The sequence below is a fragment of the Humulus lupulus genome, chromosome X (assembly GCF_963169125.1).
Source record: "Humulus lupulus chromosome X, drHumLupu1.1, whole genome shotgun sequence".
Lineage (NCBI taxonomy): Eukaryota > Viridiplantae > Streptophyta > Magnoliopsida > Rosales > Cannabaceae > Humulus > Humulus lupulus.
Genome location: NC_084802.1, coordinates 25277411 through 25288827, shown reverse-complemented (window position 1 = coordinate 25288827; position 11417 = coordinate 25277411). Strand labels below are relative to the sequence as shown.

The following is an 11417-nucleotide window of genomic DNA, read 5'->3' as shown; positions in this document are numbered from 1 at the left end:
GCAGATCTTGGTATAACACAACAAGAAAAAAGGGGTTTACTTCGGTTTTTAAGCTGCATTTACTTCGGTTTTCGCTAAAATTCGCAACTACAGTAGTTCGGAGCGAAGAAAAAAATAGTTAAAAACCGAAGTGAAAAATAGGCTTTCTATTTCGGTTATTATGTAAAAACCGAAGTAGAAAATGAGGATTCTACTTCGGTTTTTACATAATAACCGAAGTAGAAAGTGGGGTACGCTTCCTTGCAGGGCACTTTCTACTTCGGTTATATGTAAAAATCGAAGTAGAATCCCCACTTTCTACTTCGGTTTTTACATAATAACCGAAGTAGAAACCCCCCCTCCCTTTTTTAATAATTATTTCTAATTATTTTTAAATGGCCCAATTCTATTTTTATATTTTTTTTTTGCTATATTTTTTTTTAAATAGTCTAATTATATGAATTTATAGTTATATATATTTTTACAATTGGAATTGGTTTATTTTCATTTAATTTATAATAGAAATAAAAATCACAAAATTTATACACTTAGAATTAAAATTCTTATAAAATTAAATATTTATACATTCACATAATTGTTAAGTAGAATAACCTAATAATTCATATATACATTCACATAATTATAATTAAGTAAAATGGCCTAAACATTTATATATACATTCACATAAAACTAAAGGTATGTATAAACAAAATAGTCTTACTAATAAATTTAAGTCATCAATCGGCTTAACTATTCTTGTTGGATTGGCAAGATGTCCTCCTGACCCTTGGCGATAATTTGACTACTAGTATCTTTGTCATTTAGATCATTCTACGAAACAAACCAATGATAGTTTAAATTAGTAACTTGTAACAACACTTAAAAAAATTTCCTACTTTGCTTTAAAACACTTACAACTCTTTCTTCAATTTTGTTGTCAAAATTATCTTCGATAAGAGTCTTCTTCGTTTCTCGCGCTCTTATCCAAATTTCATATACATCTACATCTACATCTTCCACTCCTAGTTCTTTTTTCTAGGACATCAAACATAATTGAAGTTTAATTATTAAATTTTCCTCACTCTAACAAAATTTCGGCAGTATAACAACTGCATTTTAACATCTCCAAAAATTTAAAAACCTGTAAATAACACACAAAATATCTCGACATAGTGTGCGAATTGAAAAAGGAAAACAATTAATAAAATCTATAAAAAATTGGCAGAGTTTCCTTTGTTTTTGTAGCATATACCAATTTTATAGTTATATATAAATTCAATACAAATAAACACAAAATCAACATACATAATTCCATCTTTATATCATCGCCAACAACAAATTACCCAGAACCTACTTTACTAAAGTAAAACATGCATGATTTAACTCTAATTTTATAAATAAATATTGCAATAGTAATAAATAAAATTTAAAGATTACTCACCTCCAATATTACTCTTGAAGTCACCCAAAATCAATACCAAATTGGCAACTAAATCAACAACCCTGCTAAAAAGCTTAAACAAAAACAAATAAAAATCAATTACATAATTAATTAAACTAGTTACATAATCATCAAACAACATATCAAGCTAGCTAGTTATAGAAAATAAAAAACAAATGTCACTAATAATCCGAACATTTCAAGTTCTAACATTGGCAACAACATTACCTATTGAAGCTATGTTTAGAAATTTAAATAGCAAGTCACAACAATTTTTAAATTTTACTAATATATATAATTAATAACATTATATAAAATAACAAAATAAAAAAATATATAACACAAATATACTAAAAAATAAGTATTAAATTCGAAATAATATAAAAAAAATTTAACACAAACAAAGTTTTAAGGTAACAAACCTTCTTTGATGCTCAAAATAACCTCTAAATCAATATTAGCAACTCTAAAACCTATATATAATAAACACATTATATCTATAAGAAAAAAAATATGAAAATAATATAGAAAAAAAAATCATACAAACAAAGATTTAGTGATTCATACATTTTTTGAAGCTCAAGAACTTATTTTAATGTAAGAAAACCAGTCAAAGTCCAATAACAATACCCATTTTCGAACCCTAAAAATACCCACATCCAATGTTTTTATTTTCTCCCTCAAAAATAAAAATGGAACTAATATTTCTGTTTTTAAGTAAGAAAAATAGTTTCAAATGGTAAAAAAAAATATAAAAATTAGTATATTTAGTGAAACTCTCGTGGGAGTACGACAACAATGGAGGTTTTTTGAGTTTGGCGTTTGGGATTTTTGCTTCAGAGAAACGAATGAGGGGCGAGAGCTATATATTAAGGGTATTAAAACTCTTTTACTTCGGTTTTTATATAAGAACCGAAGTAAAAGCTTTCAGGGCCACATTTGGTTTGCTCCACTTTTCACTTCGGTTTTTTCATAAAAACCGAAGTGAAAAGCCCCAATATAGTGTGCAAACCAAACATGACACTTGTCTATTTTCTATTTTAACTTCGTTTTTTTAAGAAACCGAAGTAATAACATTTTATTATGTACTACCGTTCCCAAAAGCGAAGTAAAAACTTATTGAAATGCTTTTACTTCAGTTTTTTTTATATTCTATGTGTAAAAAATGAAATAAAAGTCTATATTTCTAGTAGTGTAATTTACCAACGTTTAATTTTCTCAACTCTATATTTGTTATAATTATTACTTAGATTATAATTATAAGTTGTTATAGTTATAATAATATCGTGTTTCTTTAATTTAATAGAAATATCATGTTTTATTTTTAAAATGTTATATTAAACATATAATTTTTACTACAGTTCTCAAGTTACCTAATTGTTTTAGTTAATTCCTTTTCGTTTACGTTAATCAATTGAACAACAGTAGTAACACCTTGGCTAATAGTGTGGTCAAACAACCTCGTGATGTGGTTTCCATAGTTTCCTTTAATTACTGAACTGCTCGTCCCAAAAAAAAAAATTAATGTTCATAGCAGTGTAGCCAAGACTACCTTTTCTTTTAAATAAATAAATAATTAATATATAAATTTACAATATTATTTAAAGTAAATAATTATTTCATTTTTTCTGTTTTATCTAAATACAAATTTGATATTATATGTTTTCAATAATATTTATTTTGTACTTTATAATTTAAAATCGTACATACTTAGCACATGTACTCAAATTTAATCAATAAAATTTTATCATTATAGTCAAATTGTAATCAGTTATATAAGTTTTTAATTCAAATTTAATTACTTAATGATATATAATTAATGACAGTTTGGTTATATGGACAAAATCTAGATCCAGAATACTAAATATGTACGATTTCAATAAATATGTACTAAATTTGTATTTTGATAAAACACATGTATCAAATTGTTATTTACCCTATAATTTATTTTGGCTCTTAAAATACTAATTAGATTTAAAAAAAAAATAAGAAATGAATCCAGATGCCTAACACTCTATATTACTATTGGTATTGGTGTAAGTCAATATCAAATCTACATATTTCAACTAAATTAAATTAAAATATGTGGAATTTTATAACTAAATTACACCAACATATATCTATTATACTACAGCGTGACTTGTAGCAATGCTCTTAAAAATTATCTATTATAATTTTATTTTTGCTCGTTTTTATTTTCTTTTTTATCTGATTACTTTCTGCCTGTGTCCTTGTCCTTGGTTCATAAAACTTAAGAATGAGATTGCAAACTGCTCTCTCAAATCTAGCATTTATATCATCTCAGATTTTGTACTCTCATATCCTGCACTAAAATCAATTTTTGTTGACTTAATAATATTAAGAGCATTAACTCATGATAGCTTTTCTCTAAAAATTCTGGCGCTTTTTTATTTTTTTACTGGAATATATATATATATATATTTATCCCCTTGATCAATGCCAAGACTTAACTTTAATAAAATTAATCCCATTCTCACTTCCCAAGCTCTCTAATTCTTTTTATTTTTTTATCTCCTTTAGAATTTTTAATTTAAATACAAGCAGATACAAATTACTCATCACCACTAATTATATTATAAATAAAAGCCGATTAAAACAAAAAGACATACGTAAATGCTTATTAGTGCCAAATATGCTTACAGTTCATGATCTGATAAAACAAACCTTGACCCATTCAAACAAAAATAAAAATAAAAATAAAATGAGCTCTTAGTTAGAATTTTTTTTAAGAAAAAAAAAATTCCCAAAATAGTTATTTTAAGAAGTTTATAACGCAACACCAAGCATATTAAAAGACTCAGATACGGTTATATGAGAAAATCTCTTAAGAAGCTTCATCTAAGCTGCCTTTGTTGCATCACGATTATATTTGCTCTAAAATTCATGTTAAATTTTGTACGTTATTATTATTATTATTATTATTATTATTATTATTATTATTATTATTATTATTATTATTATACGAGAGAAGAATTATCAAATAAAACTATATATATACAAAACATCTTATTTCAAACAAACAGATTGAGTATTGTTAAGAAGCAACTTAAGGTGCTCAATTAGTTTAAAATACTGTTATATAGGACATATATCCATGGTGCCCAACATCATTTTATATTAATTTGTACAATTAAGTATTGTAGATGTTATTTATATTATTTTAAATTAAAATATATGATACTCGATACTAAATTACACCAATAGTGATATATTATAGCAAGTGACATATTTTTATAACCGTATATATGTGCATATTTTTATCTTAATTATTTTATCACAATGAATAATTAATAGAATCATCTAGCAATTTTTTTTTTTAGATAATTTGAGCAATAATACTAGGAAATCTTCAATTTACTTTATTAATCAAATACTTTTTTATTTTCAAAGTTTTCCCACCAATATGAACAATTGATTAATAATTATTTCTTCTTGCTATGGAAGAAATTTATTGACATTAACTTTTCGCCTAGTATTTTTAAATTAAATTCTTCTTTAAATCTAAATATTGAGAATAAATTTTCAAAATATATATAATCATATTATTGATTTTTCAAAAAAAGTGTCCTAAGTCAAAAAATAAAATAACATACAATAAAATTTTTCAATAAACGATAAACCTATAGGAATTTAATCGATGGGCTAATTAAAGTTCAAGGGAGAGACTTGAGAACAAAAAATTAAATTAAGAGATAAATTATGAATAATTAAAGGTACAGCAAGGGAGGATGACAATAGAGAGCTTACCATACTAAAACAAATTAACAAAAAATAATTATCAAGAGGAATAAACTTCTTTAGTTTATTCCACAATAATATTAATATTTGATATTTGATCAATGATTTGATTATTTTTTTCCTTTTTGAAAGACATCGATGCATTAATTTTTGTATTTATTATCTTACCAAAAATAAAGAAAAGCTGTAGGAATATATGACAAAGCCTGGCTAGGTAGTTCTTGACCAATATATACATAACAAATATACATATATTTTTCTCTTTTTAATGAGTCAAAGCACACCAATAAAAAAAACCTCACCAGGCACATCTAGCCAAGTTCCCAACCATTACACCAAACTCACACAACTCTTCTCTCTCTAAATTAACATCTCTTTCTCTCCTCCATAACCATTAATTAATAAGCTTCATAACCCAGAAAAAGAAAATCAAAACAAAACCAAACCAAACCAAACCAAACCACAAAAATGGATATTAATAATCACCCCAAGAAGATCCAGTACTACTCTTTGGGTTCTAATATTGCACTCATTTTCCTCTTCTTAACCGGTACAACTATTCTTAGTCTCTCCCTTTGGTCACCTTCTTACACATCTTACTTTCCCTTCCAAAGAGAGCCCTCCAAAGTACTCCAATGTCAGCCTTCAAACTCAGTAAGTCTCTAATTTATTATGATTTCATTTTTAAACAATGTACATATTTATAATAACTTGTTTGATTTGTGAATAAGACGACAGAGATTGAAACGACCCCAAAAGTTTATGATGATGAGCTCGAATTGGCTTTGGCCAAAGCCTCCGTGGGAAATAACAAGACAGTTATCATAGCTGTGATCAACAGGGCTTACGCCGAGCAAGATGTGAAAGGTGATACTACAATGCTTGATATTTTCTTAGACAGTTTTTGGTTAGGGGAAGAGACCAGTAAGCTACGTGATAATCTTCTGGTGGTGGCCGTTGATCAGACGGCCTACGATCGTTGCCAGTTCTTGAGTCTGAATTGCTTTAGATTGGAAACGGACGGTGTGGATTTCAGGGGTGAGAAGCTTTTTATGTCTCAAGAGTTCATTAAGATGATGTGGAGACGAACTTTGTTCCTCTTGGATGTTCTTAAACGTGGTTACAGCTTCGTCTTTACGGTACTCATTATTTTCTCAATCTTAATCTCAATCTCAATCACTATTTTATTTTGCGTCTAATTAATCTTAACTGTTTATTATTAGTTATGTTATTATACTTAATTACATAAAATCACGTATATATTTTATGTTCATTGGGTATATTAATTTGAGCATATTTAGACAACATACTCAACTTTTTACATGAGTACTTTCACATATATATTAGTTGATTCATTTAAAAATATTTCTGAAAAAATATTATATTTGAAAAATTATAATTATTCCACCTAATTTTTTTTACTAATTATAGTTATAAAGAGAGAAATTTAATTTAACCATGTGAAACTAATGGCTATTAGGACAATTATATGCATGATTATTTTATTTTTACGTTGAATAGGTAGTTATTTTTTTCTTTTGAGAAGTGCGTTGAATAATATATATATTATATCAACGTTATAATTACTAATAAAAATGAAGACCCAGTTGGTCAAATCTTATAACAATTAGGCATAATATATGCACTTCAAGAAAAGTTGGTACAATTTTGGTTTGTTATAATACTAGAACTGTTCGATTACGTAGTTTTCTTTGGTCTTTTTATTTACATATATATATATATATATATATATATATATATATAAGACCCAAAAATAGGAGAAGCCCTTTCTCGTGTGTGCACAGTTTTAATAGTTTTTGCCTTTACATATCTAAAAAAATGATAACAATAAATTAAAGAAAATTCTAACTTGTGGCTACAATCAATGTCGTATAATCTGTCCAATATTCTCATGAAAACTCAACTTTTTTATTAATTCAATAAAAAAAAGTTGTTTGCTTATCCAATAGGGAATAGTGGTCGAAATTTAATTAATAAAAATGTTTTAATATTACATATTTTTATAATAATAAATTATGTTAAAAGGTACTTGGAATTAAAGTTTAGAGTAATTAAATTTAATTTTGAAGGGGTAGAATTAAGGTTTGGTAAGATTTTATAATAGGGTGGACGGTGGACCTTTCCCATAGGGTTGGGATCATAAAACCTTGGGATATATAGATATTGACCTATCAAGTTCATTTTTCACATGAGAATATTCAATATAAATCCCAGCTTTATGCCACGGCCTAAATTTCATACACGTGGCCTCTTATTTTTGTCTTGGGATTTTATTTTTAATAGTTAAATAATAATGTTTTAATTAAAGTTAGAGAAATATCATCGGAAGTTGGTTGATTTTGGTACCGAATATAAATAATAATAATTAATTGGTGACGTTTTTAAAAGGTTACGGAGTTTGTTCTTGAGTTTAGTGTCCCTAGCTAGCTACCACGTAGTGAATGATTAAAAATAATAAACACAATGCAATAACTAATAATGTATTGTTCATCTACTTTTTCTAACATTGACTTTCATAAAAAGATTAAGGTTTATATTTATATTTCCCCTAAGTATAGATAAATATGCATAAAAAATTGCTAGGAATTTCATGTGTATATGTATAAATATATATATATATATTATTAGCTCTTAAAAGGATCGCTGTCGGTGGAGTTCATTGATTTACATGGAAACAAATTAAGCCTCTAATTTTCCAAGGAATTGAATTATATATATATATATATATATATAAAAGGTCAAAATATGTGACTTGAATAATTCAATTTTCTCCTATTAAAACTCTAATCTGCATAAGAGAGAGAATTTAATATTGTTTAAAATTATATTTTCGTCCAAAAATATATTTTAAAATAATTCCATCGGGTTTGGTTTATTATAATTTTCTTTATATAGTTCAATATAATAGCTAATAATAATTAATAAGGCTCAACATGTAGTGTACGTGGTAAATATGATGTAATCATAAAATCAGCTAGAGAGTAGAGGATCTAATATTATATGAACAAGAATGATCGTGGCCATGTTTACATGTATAAATATAAATATATATATATATAAATTATGGCTGTTTATTAATATATATATATATATATGTATATATATACCAATTAATAATAATGTTATTAAATTGTTATATCAACAATATCAAACTTTATATTTAAAAAGTTTGATACTGTTGGTGGAGAATTAGACATGTAAAAGGAAAATGTCAAACTATAATTTGGAGGAACATATATGTGGGGACAATTAACATTATTGTGGCCATATATAAATAGGAATATTTTTAGATAGGAGTATTATTTTTTCCTCTATCGCAGGGCATTTTTTATTTTGATATTTAGAAAAATTATAATTTAATTTTTTTGTATGATGTTGTAAAATATAGTTATAACAAGTATCTTATTAATTTTTGAGAAATTTTGAGTAATTTACGATGTCAAAATTAGAGTTCAAACAATTACTTTTACACGTGACTGATTTTTTTTTATAAACGTAGAAAACAGACTATTTGAACTCTGATTTCGGTACTGTAAATTATGCATAATTTCTCGAAAATTAACGGAGTGTCTACTATAACTATCATATATGTTGTCATACAAAAAAAATTGGGTTATAATATTTCTAAATACCGAAAATAGAAAATGTTCCTACGGTAGAGGCAAAAGTGATGCTCCTACCTAAGAAGCTTCATATATATAAATATATATTTATAAGAATTTTCTTATGTAGGGACATTACTTTTGCCCTTATTATATGAGCGTTTTCTATTTTCAGCACTTAGAAAAATTATAAACTAATTCTTTTTTCATAATTGCATACATTATAGTTATAACATGATTTTGCTAATTTTTTGGAAATTCTAAATAATTTACGCTGCTGAAATCAGAATTCAAACAGTTAGTTGCACGCATGCCTGATTTTTTTTACACGTGTAAAAAACAGACTATTTGAACTCAGATTTTTGCACTGTAAATTATTCGGAATTTCCCAAAAATTGATGGGATGCATACTATAAATATCATGTGTGTTGTCATATAAAAAAAAATTGGTTATAATTTTTCCATGTACCGAAAATAAAAATGCTCTTACTAGGGGCATTTTGGCCCTTTATATAGATCTCTATTTCTGAAAACCATCCATATATGACCATATATATGACTTTAGTGCAATATACAACATATAACATGAAAAGAATTTTTTTGTTTTTGTAAGTGTTCTACCTCGTGAATGAGTTTTTGTTTGTTGCCGACACTAATTATTGATTAATCGAATTTTATTTATTATAAATTGTAATTTGGTGGGATATATATATATATATATATATATTTATACATACATATTATATTGGAGAGCAGGAATAAATGCCACTGACTCACTGTTTTGTAAGGTTTGGTAATAACAGCTAATTTTTAAAGAAGATATAGTTGAAATATTTGTAATGTAGTGACATATTTATATATGATAATTTAACTTGACCTCACTGCGAAAGGGTCCCTCATTAGTATCTGCTAATTAAAATATATGAGTTTGATTATATATGCTGGGATTGTTTTTAATACAAGAGAATCACATTTAATAATATTAAAACAAAATTAGAGTATTTTTAATTATCATTCTTATTCTATTTTAGGTTCATTTTAATGTAACATAATAGGCAAAGAAATGTTGGAAATTTTATGAAATGCCAGCCTTGTTATTATAGCTTAAGAAAAAATTGGCATGAGTTCAAAAATATTAGCACTTAACCAAGTTCGGATTAAGCTTAGATTTCAATGCTATATACAATATTTATATTTTTTATTTTAAAATTTTCTCATATTTTTTTAAACTGTATAATTTCTTTAGTGTATGTGATTTTTTCATGACTTCTTATTGTCCGAAAAAAAGAACTTCAAGATTATATATATAAATATTTCCATCATGCATGACTTTGAGACTAATTTTATTCATACTAATATATAAAAATTAGTTACATAATTATTAATTGAGTAAAATTATATATATGTACAAATTATTCTATTATGCTAAATGAGATCGGTCTTATATCTCTTTATTTATGTTTAACTATGTATTATTATGTAAAATTATATCAAATTAAATATACAAAAATCTTATTTTCTCTTTCGTCGTATATTTTATTTATATAATATATGTTTGTTATTACTAACTAATAGATCTCAATCTTCTCTTCTTTTGAATGGGGTTTTTCTTATATATTTTTCTTTATTAATTATTGAAACAGGACATGGACGTGGTGTGGCTTAGAAACCCATTCGAAAGACTAAGCAAAAACGAAACCGAAGATTTACAAATTAGCACAGACATGTTCTTTGGAGATCCATGGAACAAGAACCATTTAATCAACACAGGATTCTACTACATAAGATCAAACAACAAAACCATAGCTTTGTTTGACAAATGGTACTCCTTGAAAGACAACTCAACGGGCCTGAAAGAGCAAGATGTCTTATTGGGCCTGATCCATGGTAACATCATTGAGCAATTGGGCCTCAAAGTAAGGTTCTTGGACACCAAACACTTTAGTGGGTTTTGCCAAGATAGTAAAGACTTTAGGGAAGTCACCACCGTCCATGCCAATTGTTGTCGAAGTATCACTGCTAAGGTCACTGATCTAAGGGCTGTCCTTAGAGATTGGAAGAGGTACAAGAAGGTTATGTCCTATAAAAGATTTGCCAATGTTAATGCCACTCAGAATTTCCATTGGACTGGCCACTGGGGGTGTTGGAATTCTTGGAAAGTTGGTAATAAGACTCGAGTGATTAAGAAACAAAATTAATTAAAGAGAGAATTAAGATTGGATATAGGTTTTAGATTTCATTTCATATATAATAATATATTTATATACATATATTTTATTGGTTGAAAAGTGTCAAAATCCAAGACTGAAATGTGTTTATTATTGTAACTTATTGGCTAGTGTATGATTCGTTCATTACTTGTAAACTTTATGCACATTTGTAGTGTTTTATCTCTACATGTGGCGACTCTTAAGTTGACTTTTTTTATGGCAAACAAAACTACTGTGTTTATTTTTATTAATATGGGAAAATAATTAAATTATAGATATTAGAAATCATACATTCCTATACAGAAATATAAAATTTAAAATACCAAAGCTGAAATAAATATCATATAATATTATTTAATTTTGAAGATATCACGAAACGATATTGTTGAAATTTTAACGATAAAT

At 26.3% G+C, this 11417-nt stretch overlaps 1 protein-coding gene across 1 annotated transcript; it reads left to right on the top strand.

Moving 5' to 3' along the window:
- Positions 1–5466: 5466 nt before the first annotated feature.
- Positions 5467–11178, top strand: LOC133803266 (uncharacterized protein At1g28695-like). Its single transcript, XM_062241239.1, has 3 exons — positions 5467–5833; positions 5911–6318; positions 10446–11178. Exons 1-3 carry the CDS (start codon positions 5648–5650, stop codon positions 10998–11000), a joined length of 1149 nt encoding a protein of 382 aa, XP_062097223.1. The 5' UTR covers positions 5467–5647; the 3' UTR covers positions 11001–11178.
- The last annotated feature ends 239 nt before the right edge of the window (positions 11179–11417 follow it).

Coding starts and splice junctions, on each gene's coding strand:
- LOC133803266 (XM_062241239.1), top strand. CDS start 5,648: ATGGATATTAATAATCACCCCAAGAAGATCCAGTACTACTCTTTGGGT. Junction 5,834..5,910: donor AATGTCAGCCTTCAAACTCA/GTAAGTCTCTAA, acceptor TTTGTGAATAAG/ACGACAGAGATTGAAACGAC. Junction 6,319..10,445: donor GTTACAGCTTCGTCTTTACG/GTACTCATTATT, acceptor TTATTGAAACAG/GACATGGACGTGGTGTGGCT.